The sequence below is a fragment of the Grus americana genome, chromosome 5 (genome assembly GCF_028858705.1).
Source record: "Grus americana isolate bGruAme1 chromosome 5, bGruAme1.mat, whole genome shotgun sequence".
Classification (NCBI taxonomy): Eukaryota; Metazoa; Chordata; class Aves; order Gruiformes; family Gruidae; genus Grus; species Grus americana.
Genome location: NC_072856.1, coordinates 11,175,260 through 11,201,588, shown reverse-complemented (window position 1 = coordinate 11,201,588; position 26,329 = coordinate 11,175,260). Strand labels below are relative to the sequence as shown.

General features: G+C 46.8%; 1 protein-coding gene across 2 annotated transcripts in view; it reads left to right on the top strand.

Annotated features, from left to right (window-relative positions):
• MICAL2 (microtubule associated monooxygenase, calponin and LIM domain containing 2) overlaps positions 1-26,329 on the top strand; it is a 178,020-nt gene that overhangs the window by 122,262 nt on the left and 29,429 nt on the right. For both annotated transcript variants that reach the window (XM_054827869.1, XM_054827870.1), the window contains 5 exons: positions 625-713; positions 1,035-1,134; positions 20,885-21,077; positions 24,510-24,682; positions 25,690-25,764. In XM_054827869.1, the coding sequence (XP_054683844.1) occupies positions 625-713; positions 1,035-1,134; positions 20,885-21,077; positions 24,510-24,682; positions 25,690-25,764 (630 nt within the window). The remainder of the gene's footprint in view (positions 1-624; positions 714-1,034; positions 1,135-20,884; positions 21,078-24,509; positions 24,683-25,689; positions 25,765-26,329) is intronic.

Sequence of the window (26,329 nt, the reverse complement as noted above, 5' to 3'; positions counted from 1 at the left end):
TTATGGCTCAGGAGTTGAAAGGAATAGTACTGGCCAAGCAACAGTGTCATTCATTCCAGTCTGCTGTAGAATGGGAGATTCAGATCTTGGGCTCTCAATCCCACCTACAGCCTGGGGTTTAGGGATGGGGAATGATGAATTATTTTTTGTCCCTTTTTTTTTTAGTTTAGTGGGAAATTATTAAACTGAATTGAAATTCCCTTCCCACTTCCAAATGATTTGAGTAGATCTGAGTATTAACCTGATCTCCTACAAAAGGATTAAAGACTCAAGGCCAAAGGTGGTTCTTTTGCAGTTCAGAGAATCTTCTGCAAAGACTTTTTGAACTGATTATTTGACTTTTTGATGCTTGATGTCTTGTGTTGGTTTGTGACTTGGTATTTATAGAATCTTTTTTTCCTGCTGTTTATTAATTTTAAACTTGTGTGCTAGGTAAATGACCTCACCTTATCTAACAAATATGCAAATCTGTGTAATGTAAGAGAAACCTGTTCAGAGTCGATGGCAAGTTTCCTTTTGCTGCCCAACCATTAATTATCCTGATTTCATCTTTTTTATAGATGCAACAGTGGGTTTTTAGTCCATATGCATATAGATAAATATCACTTATTTTTTCTCTTGTAGATAAATTTTACTGTAAACCTCATTTTACGCACTGCAAAATTAGCACTAAACACAGAAAGAGAAGAGCAACATTACAGATCCAAGGAAAGGTACGTATTGGTTATATTACTAATGCAGGAAATGTTGAAGCAGCTGTATCTGGAGCAGGGTGCAATACTTTGTGTGAGATGTTTTCTACCTAATGTCCAGAAGTAGTAAAATCAATACTAAAATAGAACCTCCTGGTTCTTTGAATTTGGCATATTTATAGTCTGCTTCTCAGTGGAAATTGGCTTTTCCTATACAAAGCAAAGTTGAGCTTAAGAACAATTGGAAATGGCAATATATATAAAAACCTGAAAATAGTAACAGAAACCGGACTTTCCATTTTTAGAAGTATATTTAACATTTTTTTAATGCTTTATATAAAGGAGGCAACAGAAGCATGGAAGAAAGAGGAACCCAAACCCACAGCGACCACCACAGAAAGCACTTTGTCTACTGCTAGCAGTCCAGAGGACAGGTCCCCAGGTATCCTGACTTCCTTCTTTAGGGGCACGCTAAGCTGGCCCCTTCGGGTGACAAGGGATCTGCTTGACATTCCCAGACGCCTGTCTAACTGGATGCATGGTTTTCTGCACGCTACCAATCTTCATTTCAGGGACAATGCATATAACTATACCTACTTGTACGAACTCTTGAGCCTTGGTGTGCCATTCCTCTGTGCTCTTCTAGAGGTACTTACTCATATGTACCGGGAAGCAGAGCTATCACTTGAAAATGTGCTTGAATGGGTGAAAAAATTCTATAGGGTTTAAATTCTTCTACGTGTCTTGCTCAGTTGTGCCTTTCAGATTTTCAAAATTAACAGCCTCGCTATTTTCTTGAGGGTTTTTGTTCATATTTTTTGTTTTTACTTTTCATACAATTTAACATGATTTAAATGAACGGTGGATTCCTTCTGATATAAATGAGGTGCAATCAAAATTTGCAATATAAAATGTACTGTGTGTTAGAGCATGAAGGGCAGTGTCCAGACACATTTCCAGAACACGGAGACGGATGAAGGATATTTTGTAGATTTTCGCCTCCACCCCATTTTTATCCTGTGATCAGACCATTGTGAGGGTGGTACATTTTGAAACCATTCTTCTCCTTGCCCCCTTCCCCCCTCCCTTTTTTTTTTTCATTAGACCAAGAAAGAATATGTGTTCTTTCAGATGTTTGGGGAATATTTATGACAAATGACTGGGTTTTGAAACCTGAATATGGCGCATACCTTTTTTTTTTTCTTGCTTTTGCTTTTCCTCTGGGTTATGAGGGTTATAACTTGCATGAACATGTTTTTTTTTTTTTTTAAAAAAGTCATGTACGTAATTGACATTGCTCCTAGTCATGCCTTTTACACTTCTAACATGTGATAGATACCCTTTGTTGATAGTGGGTATAATCTGTACTACTAATTTATTGAAAGTTTTGAAATAAATTTGAAGAGCAAATCTTAGTTGAGTGAAGGCTTGATTGAAACTGTAATTAGACCTGACTTATTCCTCAAGTCGAGGCTTCCTAATTAGGTGGCTGATTGCAGGAATATCAGTTTATGGAGCACTCATCTGTAACTGAAATCACTACTGTTGTGCCTCTGGGTAGGCACTGCTCCTGTTGTCTTTTGGAATTTTTTAAAAATACAAGTTTGGAGCAAACAGCAAAAACCTACAAACGTATTCTAAGGAGATTACTTCTTAGTTGGGTATTTCATTCATTTCAATATGTAAAGCTGATGGCAAGAAAGGTGAAATTATATTATCTGGAGCAGCCATTAAGTAAACTTCTTTCAGATGTCTCACAACAATGTCTGCCTTAATCAGGTGTCAGGACAGGTTAAATAAATTATTTAATGGCAAGGAGACACCAACATCCCAAATTCTGATTACTTTTCAGCCTAGTTAGCCAGTGAGGTAAGCATGCTCCCTGCCTCTCAAATATTTAAATGTTTAAATTCAGAAGTTCACCAGGAAATAGGTAAATACATAAACATGATAATATGTATAGCCTAAAATTAAAAGCATCTGTAGCATTTATTTCTAGCTAAAAGAATGTGGCTTAAATAATAGGAAATAATGTCTCATTCAGATAGTACCAAAGTTCAGGATCACTTTCCAGTGGTCTTAAATGACTGTGCTGCTTATAGAGTGGCAGGTTTTTTGTTGTTTTTTTTTTTTTTTTAACATAGTTTGGGAAAAGATTATTTGAATTGTTTTGTTTCTTAGTTATTAAAAGGAAATGTGTCTTCTGTTTAAAATAAATGACAAACTGGATTTTTCTTCCAAATAGTTTGACTTTCTTCACACTACAAGGATAAAGCTTTTCACATTTTAGAGTGATCATGTATTTTGGGAAAAATTTGTTAAGTATATGCACAGAACTTGAAAAAGTGCTTGAAGAAAATTGTTTAGGTATAAGGTAGCATTTGTTTGAAATAAATTGCCATTAATGTTCAAACATGCATTCAGCAAAACTTTGCTAGAATATTGACTGGACACAGCGACAATTATAGTAATGTGGTGGGCATCTGTATATATGTGAAGAAATGTATCTGTACCTTTTACAGCATTTTAAAAACCAAACCAAACTACTTTTGGAACACTGTATACTTTTTAATGATTTGCTAATGATAGTAATTGTTTCACCCTAAAGAGTAAAAAATCTGCAGCGTGATTTACCATGTTACTCCTGCAACACAGCAAACTGCTAAGTGGTAAAGTTTTAAAATTTGGCTTGCCATCAGTTTTGATTTCAGTTTGTCAACAGCACAGTCTTTAGACACACTTCTTCCTGAAACTTTCTCCTGCTGTTTACTACAGGAAACTTTCTGCTTTTCAGCTGAGTGAGCATAATGCTAAACTTACAGAAAATGGTGATATAGTAAGAAACTTGGAAATCTCTGATGTCCAATGAATTTAAAGCAAATGAATCTTACTAGTAGAAAGTTTAAAAAAAAAAAAAAAAAAGAAATTGAAAAAGACGGTATTGGGTCTATACAGATTTATATAACGGAGAATAAAATCCCTATGTTCCTAGAACACAATTCAGGAACTTGCATAATGAAAACATTTTCCTGAGGTATCCTAATTACACTGCATATTCCACTGGGATTTTGCAGGTAGTTCTATTGGGAAGGTTTTCTGTTGGTATCAATCTAATTGGTAGATTATTTTTTTTAATCTCTTCATCTTAATATTCTGCTAGTAAGATTCACACCTATTTGTGTCCTTGTTCATGATTTAATGAAAAAAGGCATTTTCATTTTGGCTAATTCTTCTTTGTGCCACCGTAATCTTTCTGATGGTTTCTTATACAACCAAGTTAAGTTCTGTTTTTTTTCCTGCTGTCTTGTCTGTCAATCTCCCTCGTTGCTTTTAGTCCAATTCATCATTCCGGTGCTGCACCCGCTCACTGGCTGAAGCCTTTCTGCTCTCAGGTGATTTTTTTCCGCTTGCCAGTTCCAAAATTGTGTGACTAACACTGTTGTTTGACAGCATTTTATTGCGCCTTTTTTAAGAATTTTGGAGCAAACTGTGCGTGTCTGGTATATTAATGGATGCAAGCTTTGGCATGATCATTTAACCTGTTGCTGAGTTCACAGTTCTAGAAAAGGTAATGTCCGCGCTCTCTGTAGAGAATGTTTTTTCTCTCTGTGTCTGTGCATGTACACTTCCTTGTGCCTCTAAGGTAAGTTAGGCAAGTAAAACGGTTTCTTGAAAGAACCAGTTAAAGCCTTACTTCTTTCAAAGTATTGAAGGAAAGATTTAAAATAAGGTCAGGACAAGATTAGCCAGCTAATTCTCCTGGTTAGCGTGAGCACCTATTTCCATTGAGCTCAAATATGCCATGAGCAACGTTTGAGCGCTGCGGTGCTTTCTAAGCACTACTTTGCTTTCATACTGGGAAAGTACAATATAAAAGGATTCTTTTGGAAAAAGTAGCCAAAGTGATGCCAATTCCAGTCTTCCACCCCAAGTAACATAGTAGGCAGGCCTAACAGCAATAAATGTGCATGCTATTTTTAGTCTGTAATATCAAACCGCCAAGTTTATATAATCGGAGTGTTTTGGTTTGAGTTGTTTTGTTAACTAATTAACTAGGCCCCATTCGCCACTCTGATGAATGGATTTGTCTTGCTGCATGAGACATGGCCACTACTCTCCGTGACAAATTTGTGCGATTATTGTGTATGTATTTTTTACATAAGTTCCAGTATGCGTAATCACATGTTGATAACCTAGAAGGGGAAATGAATCCAAACAAGAACCAAGGGCTCAATCCGACAAACAAGTGCACTAAGGTTTTGGTTGACATGGCCGCGACCCAACCTTCCCTGCTGCGGATCCCTCTCAAAGGGAAGGGCCTTCAGGAATTGATCTAAGCAGCGATTTTTCAGGAGGGGATGAACATCCTCTGCCGCTTGCCCCATTCTACCTGCCTCCGCCAGGAATGCGGAAGGGCTGCAGGGTCAGAGCCCCACACTCCTTATCTTGCTGACCCGTACGTTTGCGTGACTAAAGCAATACTGTTTATTTGTGTGGGTATCCTAAAATGTCTCGATAGCTTTGAAAGTCCCCACGCTGTGCCCACATAGAAACCTCTCTGTATTTTAAGCGACGCTTCCTGCACCAATGGTTAGGACATGACTTCCTACGTATTTCAGGGCTATGGTGTTTTGTTACAAAGTTTAGCATGCTTTGAGATGAAGGTCATGACGTAAAGGTCTGTCATTTCAAACCACTTCCCATTGCTGTGTTTTTTACCTTCTGTTGCAGAGTCTTCCTAGCTCTTCCCGGCCTTTGAGGATTCTGTCCTCCTCCTCCTAAATCTTCTGTCTTCATTTTACTTTATAATCTTAACTGAATATTTTTATTAAATAGTTTTTAATGCTGTATTTAAATTTTCACATGGAAATTCTGTATTTTGCACACAGTGAAAATTGTTTTAGCTTTATTTATGATATCTGCTGTAAACAAAAATAAATGTAGTTCTTTATAAGTCTCCTTGTTTCATCTCTTCCTTTTAAAAATGTTTCTTGAGGACAGAGACTAAATAGTTGACTTCACACTCGTTTTGCATATTCTTCTTCTGGTGGATGCTGTTGTGTTATCTTTGGTGTGGCCTGACCCAAAGGCCAGAGAGGTTCACTGTGGTGGTATAATCGCATGTCTGTCCCTTTGGAAGGGGATATACGTTGGGGTCCTTGACAATTTATCCGATCCACTGCTGATCAGGAGGTGCCTGGTGTTGGGATTTATCCTTCCTGGGAATGATAAGTTGGTGTTGGTGAGCGTGGGGGCTGCTTGTATTGCACGCACAAATGGTACTTGCCGCCTTCTCTTTGACTTCCGTTACCTTTCCTTATGTTTTTATTTTACATATTAACAAATGTCATAAAGGTGATGCTAAGTTAATGTGTTTGGGATCCTATATCGTGTACGGGAAAAGTAGGTAATACCTATGGGTAAAGCTTTACCTTTGCTACTCGCTCTGGCGTGCTGTTTGCCAGTATACAGTATTACCTGTATCTTCTGGATCACTGGAAACTGCAGCTAATGGTGACCTCTTATCTGTTAACAGTGGCCTTGTTTTATTTATTTCTTTATTTAGCCTTCCTTTGCTCTGTCGTGGCTTTTTTTTAATTTTCATTTTTGTTTTTAAAGCTGATGATGTGGTTCTTTTTAAACAGCAGGTTCTCCAAAAGAGCTTTCCTAAGTCTGCCTCCCATTCATCTTTCTTTTGCTTGCTCTGCAATTCTTAAGCTATAATCTCTTCCTTTGTACTTCAAAAAAAAACAAATCCCAGAAAGAATAGTCCCAATAATTTAATGGAAAGATTGTGTGATTTTATTTTTTTTAAAGTTAATTCAAATTGAGCCTCACTAGGGTTGTTTGAATGACAAAAATTATTTTTTTGAAAGTGTTGCTAAAGACAACATTGGTAAAGAACAACAAATGTTATTCCTAACGAACTATTCCATCTTCCCTGCCAAAGAAAAAGCTCAGTAGAAAGTTTGCTGTCCAAGGGGGAGATGATTTGCATAATGAAAACATAGGGCAACAAATAGTATTTAAGACAATACTTGGCACTTCCTTAATTGCAATGGACAAAGCAATTTGGATAAAACTAAATTTACTCTTTGCACAGTTTACAGTTTCAGAGCAGGCTCATTTCTGCCATCTTTACTTGATCATTTTTGCAGAGTCAGTGGCATGGAAACATCAGAAGAGGTTTTTGTGTCAGCAGAAAGTGATGATTTGTTTGGCACTGAAGCTTTGAGAGGCATCAGATGTTCATGCTGTTCTCATAAAGTTTCACTTATTCCTGCTAAAATATCAGTACAATAGCTTGGAATTGGGGTAATGTTAGGGTCTAGATTTGTTGTAATTGTGTTTCTCGTGGTGGCGCAGAAGGCCCAAAAAGTCAAATCACTAGCAAATCCTATCACTAGAGGGATATACCTAGCAGTAAACAGTCCGTGCCCTGGAACGCTAGTGGGCAAGGCAGGACACAGTGTACGGCAAAGAAAGAAAACGGACAAAATGAGCAACGTGAGGGGAGCAAGTTCATGTTAGTTCCCTCGCTCTCAGTCAAAACCATTAAACAATAAAACTAAATATTCCTCGTTTTGCTCCCAGTAATGCTGCAAAAGGAAGAGACTAGTGGGTTAAGTTCTGTGTGAATGTAACAAGCCTAATTTGGGACTCCTGTCCTCTGGCCACGTGAGCAGACCTCTGCGAGTAGGCGGCTTGAATCCTCCTACTGCTCTTACATTGAGCGCTCTCCGAACGCTCCAGTGCTCTCAGTCTCCAGCAAGCACACGCTGTTCTAAACGCACCCCAAAGCAGTCATGCTTTGTCCCTTTGCCTGCCTGGAATTGGCAGCAGTGCTTGTTCGAAAGGCAAACAGGCTGCTACTCTGGTCTCAAGCTGCCGCAGAGCTGGTTGGCTTCCAAAAATCATGGTTTCAGAGCAGATGATACTAATGCCTCTTTACATAGTTAATGCTTTCTAAGACTTGAAAGCTAGTCGATGTTATAGATGCCATTATAGCACTGGAAGTGCAGAGGTGACGTTTGCTCTGGCAGGCTCAGGAGTTGCTCTGCCCTCCTCTGTACTGGTTCAAACAGATTCTGGACTTGTCTGTTGCCACTAGGGCCGTTTGGATTGGAACTACCCACACAGATGTGTTTTTTTTTTTTTTTAAAAAAAGCCAGGCTAATCTTTCATTCTCAAAGCAAGGCAGCATTACCTGCCTAGATGTCTGTTAATGAAAATCAAACATGTCAGGATTCTGTAAAGGTAACCTTTTATTATAATTATGCTAATGCTTTTTAATGAAAAAGATCTTGCAGTTCTTAAACATTGCTTGATTTGAAAAAAAGAGTACAGACAAAACTTCTTAAAATTGCTCAAACATCAGCCTTTCATTAACTCTACCAAGAAGAGTAATTTCTGTTCCTCTCAGTTTCTTCTAGATTGCTACAGCTATAAAATGCCAGTGAAAGTTGCTTCCGTATGTATTCCAACCTTAAGCAAAGGCTATGGTCTGCGTCTTCCCACAACATTATGGCAATTAGTTACTATAATTGGCTTTAATTCACTTCTGGCTCACTCATTCCTCACATTCCAATCAAAACAATGAGTTCTGAAATGCACTGAATTCTGCATTAATATTTATGTTTTCGAAGGCATGACATGTTTGCAGATGACTTGATTTTTTTGCATGAAAGACCATGTTGCTGAAGATCAGAAGACATTATGTATTAATGCTTGATCCAAGCATATATATTAGTCATGTAAATATTTCCCCAAGTCTCTTTCCTTTTCTTCATGAACTGTGTTAACATAAAAATAAGGGAGGCTTTGCTCTCATCTCATCAGGTGGTGGGCTCCAAACTTGTTTGAAATGGATGGAATTTCTGATATGTCTTTTTGAAATGTGAAATTACTAGGAAATTTGCATGTTGCTATAGTCTTGAATTTGCTCTTTCAGCATTTATCCTGCAGGTCTTTGTTTTAAGGTTCATTTATTCACGTCTTTGTTTTAAGGTTTTTGGTGCTTGAAGTCTGTGTGCAAAGCTATTATTTTGACAGACACTGATCACTTTAGAGACTGAAACTGTTGTCACCGTGCTCCAGAATTGCAATTACTACATGCATTAATATACCAGACTAATGCAGATTGCTCTCATAAAATATATATTAGTCTAAAGTTACAGAAATAATGTTATCATAGCAGGTTTTGTTTGAGAAGCAATTTTCCATAAAGATATACATTCAGTATATCTAGTAGACTTTCACTGGGTTGCTTTTCCTTTATCTCTATTAATTTTTGTTTAGTTTGTACTAGAGCATTAATGTGCACCGTCCTGGATGCATTCAAAAGTCGTGTGCTTTGGGCTCTATCTTGCTTTGCCAACTTCAAATTCCCTGGTTATATTTTGTGCCTGAATTCAGGAGTGTCTGTTCATCGAGTAAGTAATGGATACTTTGAAATAGTGTTTTGCTGCTGAAGAACTTGTGTAGGTGCTTGCGTGGGCCCACGGGAGAGCGGGAGCAGGTGGGCTCCTGGCGTGGGGACAGGAGGGGGCCGTGGTGGAGCCCGTCACTGGGCCATGGGTGGAGAAGGGGCCTCAGGAAAACATTTGCTTTTGCTGGTTGGAATCTGGGCAGGCGCTCAGAGCCTGCTGCACAGGGAGCAGTGTGCCACCCTATGGAAATGGGAGCCGTGGTTGTCTTTATTCTTTGCCCTGTTGGCCACCATAACATGGGAATGACTTCTGTAGATGTATGAAGGAGGCCTGAGGAGAAAGGTGGCAAGGATTGAAATCTGTGAAATGTCAAACGTTGTATCTTTCACAGGAGCCCTTTTTCAAGGACAGAATCTGGCAGTTTCTCGGGTCTGGTGAAGACTCAAAGTTTGGACAGGACATCAGCTGGGGAATGCTACTAGAAGCTCTATAGCCTCGTAAGGCAGATCTGTGAAATACCTTAATGGGACATCTTCAGTTTCAAACTGTAATGCAGGCGATCCTCCCATGCAGCCTCACATTTGGAAGCTCAGGTGACAGGTTTGAGCCCCAGTTTCACTCCAGTGTGGGCTGGTAATCAGTGTCTGGCAGCAAGACCAAGGTCCAGCCAAGCTGGAGGGGTTGTAGTTCCCCGTCCCCTCTCACAGTCCCACGTGGGCTGTGCTTCCCCGGCGAGCGCTTTCTGCTCTCTCTCTCATCCCTGAGCTCGCAGGGTTCATTTCAACTGTGCTTCCACAGCACTGGTGGGAAGACACCTTCCTTCTGCCCCGAGCTCTCTTAAAGCACTGCTGTATTACAAGCAGGACTCATACTTTTTTGTTTGTTTTGTTTGTTATACAGTAAGAAGTCAGAGAGACATTGAAGTGTGCTGGGTGTGCTATAAATCCATTTGTGGTCTGCTGACTGAATTTCTTAGTGTCCGTTTTTGATGCCAACTGGTGTTTGCTTTCACCATCAGAGCTGCCTACGTTTATGAGTAACTCCACTTTAAAATTGTTCGCTCCTGTCATTGCCTTAGTCAGCAGCTCCATACAAGGCCAGACAGAGTCCACTCATCCTGTGAATGAGTTATGGGGTGACACGGGTTAATGGCAGGCTAAGAGCCTCAGGACGCAAGTTAGGCTGGGGTCTTTGGGGGGGGCACTGTGTTGTATTGGGCCAGTTGCACAGCGGGGAAAGTGAACCTTGTGCCAGCCCTGGCTGCCTGGGCACCCGTGTCCTGCTGATGAGAGCAGCACCTGGGATTTTGGTGATGTTTTTCACTTGAGGACCTGACAGCCCTTTGCCAGTCCCGGGCAGCTGTGGGTAAGTACTGCTCCGGCTTCACAGCCATCAGGGACTCTCAAAAATGTGATGTGCCAGGCATGCCAAAACATCACGTCCCAAAGGCAGGTTGTGACACCTAATTCCAGTAGGTTTCCTTCTTCCTCCCCCCCATCATCCCAAGCAAGGCCCACATGCAGATACGCAGCATGGACAGAGCCGTAAGAAATTGGTCATTTCTTGTCTGCTTTTCCTGAGCGGCAGGGCGGGTGCTGAGCTGTCTGCCCCTGGGGCAGGGCAGCTGTGGCAGGGGCCACTGCCGGCAGCAGGTATGAACAATTTCTTACCCCCTCCAAGGGCCCAGCTGGGGGGGCTCCACCCGGTCAGCCCCTAGACCTTGTGTTTGGCGGGGGGATGACCCCAAGCCAGGTGGATCAGGATGCTCTCAGGGGTGATTTCTGACCCAGCCTCCCAGCAGAAACTTTCTTCCTGACCACCAGTATGCTGGGTATGTTGTGGTCCAAAGCAGAAAGGTTGATACTGTTATGAAATTAGTTTAAGTTTTCATACTTCGGTTAACTCAGCAAGGCTCGCTCCCTCTTTCTGCCTGTGCGGGGCTCCTGTTTGGTCTGACTCGCCTTAGCCAAGAAATACCGCAGGAGCTCTCACTGTACCTTGCTTAAAAATGAATTCTCCTCTCATGGCTTAAAGCCGGCTAAAGAGGAGGAGGGAGGATAAACGTGAACACTTCTGGCTGCTTATGGCACGGCAGCGTTGACTCGATGGGGAGGCTGCTGCAGCTGGCTTGGTTGAGGATTTTTCAGTGGAGCATCTTTGACCATTTTTGTCCAAGACGGGCAGAGGCACGCACAGAGCAGCCACTCCTGAGCAGAGCTGATAAAACACAGCTGCCCTGAGCCAGCTGGTATCCGAGGCGCTTGGCCCAGCGCTCCCGGTGGGGCGAGGGATGTTGTTTGGCAGAGTTCGGGCTTTGTGCTGTTGTGGGCAGTGCATGCTCTGCCCAAGGTGGGGGGGAAACGGCCAAGCCGGTCCAGCTGCCCCGGCGGGCGCATGGCTCTGCCCAAATTTGGCTGGTTCTTGAGCCCTTGTCATCTCCTTGTCAGGTCACAGTAATGTGATTTGCTTGACGCTGGTTTGGCAGATGACTCGGGAGCAGCAGCAGCCCGTACAGAAAGTCAGGCTGCCTTGTCAACTGGGACTCGTCAGTATGAATAATATCTCCTGCTTACGTCTGTTCGTTGGCCCTGGTGTTATCGGTGGGGGCACTCAGATGCTGGAGTGATCAACGCCTTATAAATGGTAATCATAGAAGGTGCCGAGCGCCGTCTGCGAAGCCCTGGGTGGGTGGACGCTAAGCCCCTTTGGAAAGGGCCTCTCCTTTGCCATGTGTGCGGTGGCACGCTGCTCCCGGGTGAGTTTCTGAAGGGGACCCATGCCAGGGACTGTCACAGGACCGTGGTGTTTTCATCAGCCAAGCAAAACCCGTTGCAATCGCACCGCCAAGCATGGCATAACATGGAAATAGGTTTTAGTGCTTCCCTGTGCAGCGCTGAACTGGCACAGTGTGTGAGACACCAGCGTGTAACTCAGCACCTCTCCCTCATTAAATCGGGCTGGTGTGTTGGCAAAGCCTCTGGGACCAGGAGGAGGGATGCGATGATGCATTTATCTGTTTTGCGGTAGCAGAGGGAGCTTGCCGGCTGGAAGACTGCATTTAGCAGTTTGTTAGTCATGGAGGGGCAGTAAACAGGTCTGAGCCTCGAGCTTTCAAAATTCTGAGCTTGAGCTTTTTGGCAGAGCAGTCTAGTAGAGCTGGCACGGCCCTGCCACGCCGGGCAGTGCACGGTGGTGCCGAGAGTGGGAGACGGCATCAGTCCTGGATTTGGGTCTGCGCAGCCCGGTGCCCCGTGCGCACCCTCCCTGGGTCCCCGCGGGGACTGGCAGTGACGCCCTGCGATGCGGGGAGGGGTTTGCTCTATTCCAGCGCTAGGCCAACAGGCCCGTGCAGCCGTGCTGCTCCTGTTGAGCTTGAGCAAAACTGGCACAAGTGTCTGGTAGCTGTGGGGGAGACCTGCCCTGTATTTCCATGGGTATAAACTGCCTTAAAATCACTCCAGGAGAAAATGACTAACAAAACTAATTGCAAGCTTTCAGGGCTTTAAGGATGTTCACGTAGCTCGTGTCTGTAATATGCGGCATATTACAGACAAGAAAGACCTCTCCACTGCAATGTCTGGCTGTCAGCTTTGCCCTTGGACCTGAGGGAGGAAGGTGAACTGAGGTATTCACAAAAGCACTTGAGATCCCCGAGTCCCTGATCCTGCATGCTGAGAGATTTCTCCCTCCTTGTTTCTGGGCTTCAGGATGACTTGTGGGGCTGGCCCCACTGCAGAGCTGGGTCTTGGCTCTGCACACACGGTCTCACTGCCATGCTCCCTCCTTGGCCATTCCTGCTGGGCACAGAGCCTTTGCAGGAGAGTAGTGCTGCTTGAAGGCCACCTTGGATGCTGAAATGCATCCAGGCTACTGCAGATGCTGGTGCAAAAAGTTATTTAAAAAAAAAAAAAAGCAAAAATGCTTTTTAGGTGATGGTGGATCATCACCGGGGTTATTCTGTAAGCGTGTGAATTTTACAAGCCTGTCTTTGAGCGAATCACAGTTGCAATGATCTTTCAGTGAGCAGAAGAACCATGCTGAATTTGCATGCTTTTTGCTAGTATGAAGCTGCTTTGAGCCTGTGTGCTTTCTGCAGGGCTCAGCCACGGAGACTGTTTCCAGAGACATGAAGGGAAAGGTCTCTTAAAAACTCCTGCAGGAGGGCTGCTGCTGGACTTGTATATACAGGTACCTCCAAATACCATCATTATATTCCTAATTAGAGGCTGCTACTTTGCCGAGCCATAAACAAACCAGAGTTTGTTTCTCAGATTTGATAATCAGCTTGAAACAGGACCCTGCCAAGGTCCCAGCCCTGCCCAGCTCGTGCTCGGCAGCCGTGCTGACATGGGAGCATCTTCGTACAGCCCGTCCTCCCCTAAAGCCAGGTGAGGGATTGTGAAGGGCTGGGGCTCTGGGTGCGGGCTGGCAGTCCACCACACGACCTTGCTGTGTCATCCCAAAGGCTTGGGTCGCTTTATTACCTTCTCTGCTCCTCGGTACAAATTTCCCTGAGTTGTCCAGTCTGCTCAGCCACAGTCTCTGCTGGGTGAATTCCTGCAAGTCCACCCAGATGCCGCAAACTGGCTGAAGATGGTCTTGCTGTCCAAATGTTCTTGCTAATTTACCTTTAGTGAGTAAATGATCATGGTGTTTGGATTATTGGTGCCGTCGGGAGAAACCGAGGATTTGTACTTAACCATACACCTCCAAGTTTTGTAAACCCTCCCAGTGTTGCAGAGATCTTGTAATGTGTCTGTCCCTCACTGGCGGCACCTCTGACTTGTTTGAGACACTGATGGCACAAGAATTGCTGTGTCTCGAATGCAAGGGCATTTCTTGATGAGTGGAAGAATATTGAATTGAGAAAACGTGGCATGACACTTAACGGAGAATAAAAGTGTGTTTTACTGGAAAGAGATTTGCATCTGCCTGTGGGGTCTGCAGGGGCTCTTTGGCCAAGCCCGTACGTTGGAGCAAGTTTTGAGCCGCCCTGACCTTCGGGTGAGCGCCGACCCAGATGAGAGCCCTGCAGATGAAGCTTTAGGGATACTTCTCAGTTACCATGCGGTTTAGCTAAATCCTTGCCCTGTAAAGAAAACAGTCATTTCTCTCTCCCAGTGTGAGAAGGATGGAGGTGGGTTTTGAAATACAGACAAAGGAGAAATTGTTTATCCAAATTTTTCATTGTGTTTGAGTGGGAGGGCCAGATGAATACAAGATTGTTCTGTTGAAATCACTGGCTGTATTGCTGCTCTTTAAACAACCGAAGGCAGCTAACCTCCACCACTTATATTAAAAAAAAAAAAAAACCAAAACCAAAACACCCAAACCAAAGAAACCTAAAGCCATGTTATTTGCTGTCGGTGCAAGTCAGTCAAGGACTCTGATCAGGAGAGCTCTGACTGAGGAGAGACACTTGCACTGCAGAGACGGGCAGTAGAGCTTGTGCGGAAATGCTGCTGCCGGTCTGGTACTAAAGCGAACAGACTCACTCCAGGCTTTGGCTGGGCAGGCAGTGCCTTCTCCAAAGGCCGGTCGCTCACACCACGCCATGGTGCAGCGCACCCTTCGTCAGCGTGTTCGGCGCCCTTGGGCTAGCAAGGGTTAGAACAGCCTCACCTCCTCCTCCCCATGCTGTGCCCGGCAGTGAAGTGCAGCCGCCGGCCGGCACGCTTCAACCTGCTCCCAATTTGGGACCTGCGGTTTTGTCACTTGGTTTAGGAAGAGGAAGCATAGGGCTGGTTTTGTGGTGCCACAGAGCTGTTCTTGTTGCAGACCCCCCTTCAAACCCTCGCCACAGGCCAGGTCCGCCTGCTGTGGAGCCAGTAAGATGTTCCCAGCCCCAGAAACTGCCCAGCTCCGTACTGGAGCCAGCCTGTGCCTGGGTGAGGGCTGTCAAGGTTTGGAGCTGGAAGAGGAGGGAAGGGCAGGGAGCACCCAGGAGCCTGCTGGCTGGCAGGGACATCACCGTGAGAAGGGCTGCCGGGGAAGGGCAACCGGGAGGTCGGGGATCAGTTAGGCAAGGCACAGCAAGCTTGGCAGGGGAGAGGAGTGAGGAGAATCGGGAGATTAATGGAAAAGGCAATGGTTGTGGTCACAACAAAGCACTGGGGCAGTGTGATGGATGAGGAAGGATCATCATATGTGGATGACAGTGGAGTAAGGAGGAGGTTAACAACAACTTAAGGAATGGAAAACTTAAATTCTCTTAATCCCACCAGACCTTCAGACAGCAAGTTACAGCTGTGTGAGCGTAGTCCATAAAACAGACAGCATAAACACTGGGTTGCACAGGCTGCGGAGGACCTGCTGCTCCTTGCTGAGCAGAGCCGGGAGGGCTGCCCCGCCTGCTCGCTTCCCCTCACCCCTGCCCAGGAAAGCACCGAAGTATATGGAGGATTTGGAAATTAGCACATTAGCTCCTTGGCTGACTTGTACTGACTAGCTTGGGTTTTTTAGGTGCTGAAGTTTCCGAAGTCGGTTGTTGTTCGGACGTTTCCACTTTAACTGGCTGGCAGCGTGCCGCGAGATACTTGTGGCGTGCGCTGCCTGTCCCTGCAGCCGTACTCGCGTGACGGATCTGGTCGGCTGACTGCGACCTAAGATTAGCGCCTTCCCATGCACGGCTTGCCCATGCCTCCCTCGGGTAAATTATTTGAACGTCTTGGCAAAGGATTAGTAGGGACTCCGGTCCAAACTGTGCTGCGGAGCAGGCGTACTCACTGCGGGAGGTCTTTAGCATGCTGAGACATAGATAGTAGGAAATCTGAAGTGAACATGATGGAAATTAAGTAAGATCTTACGCAAATGCTATTTTTGAATGACTGTTTCCTGAGGCCTGGGTTCTCCTCTGATAACGTCTGGTGCTGCCCCACGGAGGTCAGTGGCATGGCACCAGTTTGCATCGGCAGGAAACGGGGCTGTGCCCTTTTCTGTCCTGCAGACCGGATGCCTCTGTAGCTTTTACAGTGTATGTGTTTATCTTCTAAAGTTCAATTCCTCTGACTCAGTCTCTTAGCTTCTAGTAGAAAACCTCCTGTCCCGGGGAGGAAACCTGATGCGGAGCGAGCGTGCCGGCTGGCCACGGAGGTGCCTGCAGCGTCACAGGCTGCCTGGGTAATCCCCAGATAAGTGGCTTGGTCCTCCCGCTGCCCCTTCCCCTTTGAGAATCGCAATAAGGCCATTTCTCTGTCTTCTGGTGAAGAAATGGGATAACATGGTAAATAGAGCCAGGCACAGACTTATGAAAGGGCTCAACCACTAGCACAATTAGATAGCTCGGAGCTTATGTGGGAATTGCCACCTTGGATTTAGGAGCTGAATATCCACCTCAATCCTTCTGTAAGAGTTTGAGTTTCCCCAGAGAGCAGGAGTGGCTGCTGCACGCGCCCAGAAGTGCCGAACGACTTGGGCTTCTCCCCTGCCTGAGCCCAGCTCAGCCTCCAGCAAGGCTCTGCCTGCCTGCTCCACGAGGGCTGCTTTATCAGCCAGCCCGGCGCGTGACCAGTTCATTGCAATGGTCACTAGAGGTGCCAGTCTGAGGTGCTTAACTCAACCTGCAGCGTGATGGGAATCAGGGCACTGGGGTTTAGAGCCTGGTTTCCACCCTGGAGTTAGATTTCCAAAAAATCAGTGTCCTCCCGCTCAGCATTGCTGTGCTGACATCTCACTTGAGGATCTGACTGCTGGTGCTCCAGGGATGGGTGGCTGTCCAGGATGCAGGGAGAGCTGCGAGTCTCCCAGCTGGAATGGAGAGGTACAAGGACTGCTTCTTATTTAGCCTAGCATCTGTTCAGGAGCATGAATGTGTGCCTCACCTTTGCGTAAGTACTCAGTCTTTGGGCTGATTCAGCAGAAATTGGTTCAGGCAGCCCTTCTTATTTTGCACAAAAAGATAAGAGCTTTAAGGAAGTTCTAGCTTGCTTTTTAAATTCCTTGTTTGTATCAGATCGTATTTCTCCTTATTGATACTCCTTTAAAACTAACGGCAGCAATGGCTAGCAGTGAAGTCACCGCTGATGGCCGATGGGATTCTTTTGCATTGCTGTGGAGAGGCAGGTAGTAATTGCCGGGCGAACCCCAGGCCTGCGGAGCCTCCAGGTTTTTGTTTGAACTGGCCACGTTCTTCCTCCGTGGTGTTTACACGAATCCAGCCGCAGCTTGGCCCTGCTCTCTGTACTCGGTCCGTACCCCTCTTGTTCTCGGGGATTGAAATCCCTCTCTTGTGGGAGCCCAAAGTGCTGCGCCGGGCTGCGTTTCACCATGCAGCGCCTGCCTCTGCGGGGCTGGGGGTTCGGTCCGGCGCTGCAGGAAGGGCCGCTTTTTAGGAGAGACCAGTCAAATTGTGTAATGTCATCAGAGCCTACAAAAACCCCTGACACTTGGGTGTCTGGGACATCTTTGGCTTATGTTTGAGCCTGTTACCCAAGGTGCAGCTGCGATGCTAACTTTAACCTTTTTGAACGTCCTGCAGAATGTGTAACCCAGCGTTCCAGTTAACGCGCACACGTGGGCGTCCCACGCACTGAAACACCAAGGTGGTCCAGTTTCTGCAATGTAGTTTATTCAACTTTATATGTCACAAGACAAATATTGATTAAATATGTTAGTAAGGAATGGGTTTGCTTTCTAATCCTAGAGTGGTTTGGGTTGGAAGGGACCTTCAAAGATCTAGTCCAGCCCCCCTGCCATGGGCAGGGGCATCTTTCACTAGATCCAGGTGGATGGTAATGCAGGATGCTTATCTTAAACCTGATGAGTATCGCTGTGAATGCAAACTTGTCTTGGTCAGAAAGGACTCGGCTGTCCACGGCTGTCTAACAGATTCCCGAGAGGGTCAGCTTCTAGGTGCAGAATTCAAGAAAGGGAGGTACTATGATAAAAAAAAAAAAGGCAAGCACAGGAATGTAACTCTTCAGAGAGAGGTGACGGTGCCATCTGTCACCGTCATCCAGTGGCCTGGATGATATCCTGAGGTTCTTCACCAGCTCTGACTGTTTATAATGATTGAAAACTGGATGTGCAACAGGCTGTTGCAGAGGGACTTGTTGACTGGAAATCTGTTTGCATTCAGGAACCATGCTGGGAATCGGTTTAGGTAGTCTGTCTGTCTGTGGGTTTCGATGCTCTCCAGCTGTGTGTCTGTTAGTCATAACCATGTTTTCTCCTCTTTCCTGTTAGCGTGGCAGGGAAAGCATTAATGCACGGGATGGAAGGGAATACGTACCGAGCGTGCAAGCAAATGGCAAAACTGACTTTAACAGCCTCTCGCAGTGACCTCGGGCAGTGCTTATTGCCAGCATGGGTACCAAGTTTACAGACAGAGCTGGCAAACATTTTGGTTTTGCTTGCTCTGATTTTCATATAAAATGCAGCATCTTTTAAGGGAGAAAGTTGAGTTGAAGGACTTAGGGTTTACAAATTGGCTCACAGTACTGCTTTCTACTTTGCTTCTGGAGAGTAGATGTGGCATGTTGTGATCCAGCCCAGCTCTGGCGGAGAGGGGGCTGTTCCCGGGAGGGTTTCGTGCCCCCGTGCGAGGAAGGGCAACTGTGCCCTGCTGACCCGTGGACTCCCAGGCTGTCACCCGAACGCCGCTGGGCTTGCTGTGCACTGCCCGCGAGCGGCTTTGGGGTGAGTGGCCTGGTCAAAGTAGAAGTCAGACATAAAAATCAGAGAGGGATGAATTTCCTCCATCTCCCTAAGGAAATGAAATCTCTGCAGTCAAGAAACATGAGGCTGCTGTGGTGCTAGTGAGCTGGACGTAGAGCCTGAGCACATGTTTTCACATGGGAGCATCTTGCTCTGGAGAAGTGGTGAGCCACTCCTCCATCCTCCTTGGCTTCTTCTACATAGAAGTAGAAGAATTAAACAAATGAAAAACCCCAAACTGAACAACCCCCCCCCACACACACACAAATCTCTTGTGAGCAGTAAAGTCTTGAGGAGTTTTCAAGCCAAGAAAATACATTGACTTTTATAAAGGGTGAAAAACCAGAGCTCACCGCAGCCTTTTGAAAAGTGCAATGCTCTGTGCTGCTCAGGAAAAGCGTAATCCATAAAACTACTAAAAAAATCAATGAATCCAAATCCATGTTCCTCAGTCTGTGAGTGCAAGTCAGGGACCTTCACCTGGCCAGCACAAGAGTCGTACCTGTAGAGCAGTCACCCCTGCCACCAGCAGCTGGGCTTTCCTCAGTGCTGCTGCTTTTCAAACATAGAAAGGGGGTGAGCACAACCGATAACTGGGAGAGGTGCAGAAGCTCAGAATACCAGTCTAGTAGCTGGGAGCTACTGGAATCGTAGCTCTGCAGTCACAGCTTGTGTTGAGGACCTTTCACAGCTCCACAGAAATGGTAGCAGCAGGAAGGGGCAGTGATGGACGGACCAAGTGATCTGAGATGGGGTTAGAGCTTGGTGTGCGGGTCGTGCACCTGCAATCCCTGCTGTGTCTGCTCCCAGGAGCAGCAGTGCCCGGCGGCCGCTGCCTCTCGGGTGTGAGTGAGCAGCAGTGTGTGACAGCCCAGGGACAGGCGCAGGGACTGCAGGCAGGGATTGCTGCTCCGGAGGGTCCTGTGGGCCAGCGCTCAGGCTCTGCAGCGTATATAATCCTCCTGATGCCGCTGGGATTTGCTTGTAGCACTCTTGCTCCTGGCAGGTTTCTTTTCCGCGTTCAATCCATGCAGGCGCTTGGCATTTGAGTTAAAAATACTTGGAAGGTGGAGGACAGGGGTGAGTGCACTCCTGCAATAAGTGGAGGAGCTGCAAGTTAAAGAGGAATTTAATTTATGTTTACTAGATAGTTTGCTCTAATTGATGAGAAAATAAGCCATGTCCTAGGTCTGATTTTTTTTTTCCACTTGTACAAGCGTAAATTAGAAGCAACGCTATTGAATTAAATGTGGCGAAAACACCACACGTGGGAGGTGACCCAAGCAAAGTCACCGTCCCGGAGCTTGTCATTTGTCCCTTCTGCACCGAGCCCCAGGGGAACTTGTGCAGCTGATAACGTTTGTATTTGCTTGTGCAGGAGGTTGTGGATAGATGAGGTTGCTCAGGAATTAAGGATTTCACAGGGAGAGATGATCTCCTGTCTTTGGCTCCGTCTGCATCACCTGGGGTGAGTAAGGGACGCTTGACTTTATTCCTCCTGCCTGAACGTGAAGTTCAGGGATGGTGCTGTCTAACTGCTGTAATGCTGCTGCTTTTCCAAATCAGTATTTGCATTTGCTGTACACGCTTAAAAAAAACCCTGAAGAGCCTTTGTTTATTTTGCTCACTCCCGCTGTCCTAAATTGACCTAAACTTGCAATAAAAAGCTGAAGTTTTGACCACCCAAGCAAGGTTGGTCCCTCTTCCTCCTGGCACACGCACATGTACATCGGGGGCCTGAGAAGAGACTGTAAATCCCTACTTGTGTGGCTGGTACGTGTCTTACTGCTGCCACCAGGCACCCAGCCTGACGGCCGTCCCACTGAGCAGAGCGAGGACCTGCAGCTGCAAAAGCTGAGGCTGCCCCTGAAGTTTCCTTCTCTCTGCAACCGAGCTGACAAACCCTGGCAGGGCTGTACGGGGTTGAAGGCAATGTTCTTGCTGTGCCAGACTGTCGGTGCACGCACCTCGCCTGCGCCCGTGGGGACAGCACGAGGCCCCATGCGGAAACTGCTTGCAATGGCCAAGGACCACCCAAACGTGGGGGGTGAGGTCCCCGTGGACTCCCTCCTCCCCTAATGCCCTGCTATCACCTTTGTGCTTTCCCAGACCGCTGCCTGCCCGCGGCCGACGAGCCCACCTCCCCGAAGAAGGTGAAGAGCATCCCCGAGCGCCATGACTTGGAGAGCTGGTTCTCACCCCCTTCCCCCGAGTGGGCCACCGTGAGGATCATCCCTGAGGAGGAGATGACCGAGCACAATCTTCTCGCTATCCGAGTCATGGTCACCAGTGATGCAAGCAGGTATTTAAAATACGACTAAGCCTATAAAACCCCCATAAGAACAGCTTGGTTTTCTCTGGAACGCTAAGGAAAAATATAACAAAATGTAGTACTGGATGTACATGCAACTGGGAGAAAAAAAAAAAAAAGAAAAAAAAGACAAACTGCTCAGAATAACAATTGTTCTTTACCGCAGCCATAAATCCCCCAGACACATGACTCACTTTGCAGGAAATCTTCAAACATTCACATCCCACACAGGGGCCTGAATCAGAGAGAAAAACATTGCCCTGATCAGCCCGGGTTCAGCTCTTTGTGCACCAGAAAATGTCGGTTCAGGGATTAGGGCAGTGGGTGTGTTGTGGCAAAAGGTGCATCCTGTGACGTGGCCGCCTCCCACCTTCAGCATCGTCCTGCAGCTCCGCACCCTGGGCCTCTCCCGGGGCGTTTGAGGGTCTGCCCACCCCTAAGAAATCTGGAATTTGGTGAGCCTTGGGGAGCTGTCAGAGGAAGCCCGATTTTTGCATGCAAATTAGAATACATCGGCTTTCTGGGCAGGATTCTGTGGGAGTTCATTCTGTCTAAAGATCAGATTGGTAGCTCCCGAGCAAGGCGGTTTTCCTTATCGAGAACTAAAAAAGAGGAGGGGGAGGGGGGAAAAAAAAAAAAGAAAATGGTTTTAAATGGTGTTTGTGCTCTGCCGCATGGGTCTGGGTGCTCTTCCAGGGAAGGATGAGCCTCTCCAGGGTTCCTCTCCCTCAGGGGACGGAGGGCTCGGGGAAGGGTTTCCTACCTGTTTGACAGACCCCCCTGTGGAGCATGTGCTCATATCCCTCGCTAATACCCTCCGGCTTGGCTCGTGGTGCCCCGCGGCGCCCGGGCAGCGATGAGAGTCAGCTAATCCCTCTGATCTGAGGGATCAGCTCCCTTCCCCACGGCAGCCCCCGTGGCTGGACGGCGAGGCCCCTGGTTCCCCGCCAGCGTGATGCGGCGCAAGGGGTGATGCCGCATCTGTCACCAGCTCGGTGGCAGCGGCTCTGAGGTCAGCCTCCCGCTGCTGCGGCAGCTCGGCCCTTTGCCTCGCACAGCTCCAGCAGGCCAGCCCCTGCCTAAAAAAGGGGGATGAGAGAAATAGCGCGTTACAAATGGCACTGCAGAGCTGGCTGTGGGGCACTCGGTGGGATGGGGAAAATGACCAGCTGGGTGACGCAGCTTTGCAGTTCAGGCTTTAGATACTTGTGAATAATCACCACCTATCAAGCAGAGATCAGAGGAGAAGCTTCGTGCTATAGTGCTTACATCCTTACCAGCCAAGGAAAATAAGCATTTTGCTCTTTAAAACAGAAATACATCAATCAATGTTAATGACAGGTCTCTTTCTTTTGTGTGGCGTTCTGCCCAATCTCAGTGTGGTATCTCCCCATCCACACAGCATCTCAACTTTCAAAGACTTCATATATTTGTATTTATTTTCTATATATCTGTATGCTTGACACAGCTTGAAAGCCACCTAAAAAGTATGTGTTAGTGGTGAAATTTAAGGCCGCTCTGATTCAGCCTACTGAGATAGCAACGCACCTGGAGCTGTGCTCCCATCCTCGCTGGCCCCAGCCTCCCAGCACTGCTGGTTTGATCTGGGTGAAGCTGGGGTGCAGGACTGGTGGGCACTACCCATATGGCATTTACCCTGGCTTTATACTGTCTGCTGCCTTGCCTTTAGCTCTTCTTCCCCCTGCCTCCTGCGCTGTGCCTTGGGCTGTTACAATAAATCTTTACTTTCTACAAGGCAGCGCTATATAAGCACAAACAGTTTTCTTCTGCCACGCCAACAGGACTACTCATGGTGTAAGCTCCCCTTTTTTTTAAGGTAGAGCTATTAATCATCACAATAAATCTATGAATTAGGTTAGCAGTATTGTTTGCATTAAAAATAGGCCGAGTGGGATGGTGGCACGCTTATTTATGGCAGTGGGAATGTGGTCACATCAAAAGGTCTGAAAGTGCCTGTTCCCAACAGTCTGGCCTTTAGAGGTGAAAGAAATCCCATGATTATTGAAAAAAGGACTAATAATCCCCTCAAACGGTCATTCTGCCCAGAGGCGAGGTCACGATGTGTGTGCCTTTCGCATGTTTTTCCGTGGCGTATTTGTAATTACACTTAAGGAAGGTGATGCCAACATCTGCTGCTATGATCAGCTCAGGTGCCTCACTGCGCTCGCTGCTCAACGGGCTGTCCCAGGGGCTCCCAAAGAGTTTGTTTCCTCATTTCCTATAGGCGCCATTTGCACGTCCTGACGGCTGTTCATGTAGCTTCACTCAACCTTCTCCTCTCTAGAGTGATGCTTACAATTTCCTCCAACTTCTTGCTGGGCCTGTGGCTGTCCTCATCCCTCTTCTCCTCGTCCTGGATTGCAGCACCCAGAAGTGGGGTCAGGATGAAGCGCAGCAGCTCCCTGTGATCCAAAACCCTCCCCATGGCTCTGTGAGGTGCATGGCACACAGTAAGAAATTATGCTGGTGCAATAACAAAATTACCTAAGTTTTACAGAGGTCTCATCTGAGCCACAGATGCCAGCATGGCATCATCTGTCACCTTGAGGTTGAAATGGCTGATGCTGCATGATTTCCAGCATGGGTTCCCCCAAACTGCTGAAGGCTAGGAGACCCTCCCACCCCTCGGCATTTCCTCACCCTCCTTGGCTTTATCTTCTGCTGGCATTGCCAGTACAGAGGCATCTGCGTTGCAGGAGGGGGTTGTGCCTCCCCCACCGCTTGCCAAGTGACGGGTACTTGGCAGCCGCTGCTGCCTGGAGAGGGGACCTGGTTCCAGGTCCCAGATGGGAGGTGAGGGATATTGAATATACTATATTGAATAACAGTACTGAATAGACGGGTGAAGCCCACCTCCTGGTTGCAGCAGGCTGCTCTGCATTTAGCCTCCTGCGAGTTCCCTAGAGCACGTCCCTTATTTCCAAAAATCTGTGGGGAAAAGGGTGAAAAGTGTAGAGTTTTGACCTTCGTGCCTTGCTTCTACTAATGCTGCTATTCCTCTTTCTTCATCTTGGTGTACAGCTTTGTGGGCAGAAGGGCCCGTCCCTGCTAACCGAGCAGTGTGGTGTTTCACCCCAAGTCTCTGTTGATGGCGGTTTGATTCCAGGCGCTGAATGTAGCGGTTGTGGGTGCGAATCTGGGCAGCAGAAATGTGATGGCAATAGGGTTGTATCAGCTGCATAGCACCTACTGCACATTACAGTCCTGTAATAATGGCAATGAAAAAAAAAAAGCAAAATGAGGACACCTGCTCTGGCTGCAAAGCATCTATTTCTCTGTGACCTGCACTGCTGTCAGGGCAGGTACTGGTGCTCGTTACACCAAAAGGGAATGGATACCTCCATGCTGTGTGTCTTCTGAGATGGCCCATTTTCTTTCCATCTCGCCCTTTTTCCCCTGTAGCTCTGAGCTGGAGTCTGATTTTAACGGCGACTCGTCAAACTCTGAAGTGAGCGAAGGACGGACCTCGCTGCTGGAGCCCCCCATCCGCCCGAGCCCCATCCAGAGGTGGGCATCCCTCACCAGGAGCCCTGTGGTACCAGAGGAAAGCCCCAAAACATCCAGAGTTGCTGATGGTAAGCAGCATCCTGACCCGGGGGTGCTCTAGCAGCCTCTCCTGAGGGCTGAAGTCAGGGTTGCAGGGAGAGGTTTCAAAGTGGAGTCTGTTGCCTGCGATATTTCTATCAGTAGCTGCTTATAAAATTTTTGTATCCAGTGAAAGCAAAAGGAGAAAAGGATATAGCTACCGGGGAGGTGGGGAGAGGTTTAGGAACAGTCTGCCTCCAAATGGAAACTTTTTTCTGGAGCCAGAGAAGGTCAGAACTAAAAGATGTACTAAAAACAGCCAAAGAAATAGTTTTGCAGAAAATAAAAGGCCATCAGCATTCACTTCTTCCTGTCCCCCACCACCCCCACATCTATATATGCATTTTTAATCCAAATGGAAAAGAGGGGATTTCATACAAATATTTAAATTGACTCTTGAATAATGAAGCCCTTGTTTAGGGCAAAAAAAGCACAGCAGCAAGCCCCAGCGGGTGCCCAGCAGCGTGTGACCCCGTGCGGTCGCTGAAGGCGTTTTTATCCTTTTTCCTCCCCAATTTCATGCTGTCCCCACCCGTGGCTGCTAATGTCACCTTCGTCCCCACCACGCCAGCCGGGTTACGTAGATGCTCACGAGCAGCCTGTCTCTTAGCTCTGCATCCTCACCCAGCCGCGTTACAGCATCGCTACGTTCCTACCCCGTCAGTCTGTCCCCTCGCCCGCCTGTCTGTCTGTCCGCCTGCCTTCCTCCTCGTGCCGACTTCACTTGAGGACGGGGCCGGTGTTGGTTTGGGGATAAGCGAGAAGGAGGAATGAGCTCTTTGCCTTCGAGCCCCCCCCACCCGCTGCCCTTCCCGGGCCGGGGCTGGGGCCGCCGGCGGGTGCGCGCTGCCCCCTCCCGGCATCGCGGGGAGAGACTGCTTGGAAAACTACCCCCCCCCCCCCCCCGCTTGGCTTATTTCTTTTTTGCATTCCCCCCCCTCTATTTTTGCTCTCTGGTTTTTGCTACCTTAGCTGACCGTGTGCCTTTTCTGTTCAGCACTACAGAGAGCCAACAGTTTTCACTCGACAGCATTAAACAAGTATCAGAGTTGGAGAAGAAAACTCCAAACGAGTGAGTAAAGCCTGAGAAGCGATTGTTTCTTCTGTTTGTACTGTCTTTTGTTTTCTTGTCTCCTGAATATCTGTTTCTCCTTCTTTCCTTTAAAAGTTTTGTGGTTTTGAGTCAACAGATAAGAAAACAGACATCTAAAATGCAACAAATATTTATTTTCCATTTTCTTGTCCTGAAAAGATCAAATTGCCATTTTGCGTGACTGTTACCTACGTTGTTACACCCACCAGCAAAGTGATGTCTGCTGTAATTCTCCAGCTAAGAAAATGCACCCCTGTCTCTAGCCCTGCATGTGCCGATTGCTTTTGATTAGGTGCGATGATGGGTCTAACATTTTGAGTATCACTTATTAGAAATGCTCCTGGAGGTGCCTATTTGCACCCACCTACAGGCACTCTATCACCTCTTTTTTGTTGGAAAGAACAGGTGATGTTTCTGGGTTACAGAAAGGAAAAAAGTACTAATAGCCAGCCTAAGAGGCGAGCTGGTGAAAACAAGTGTGAGTAGTTCTTGTCCTCTAGCAGCTTCACTTGGTTTGGGCTGATTGTCCCTGCCCGTGGGAATC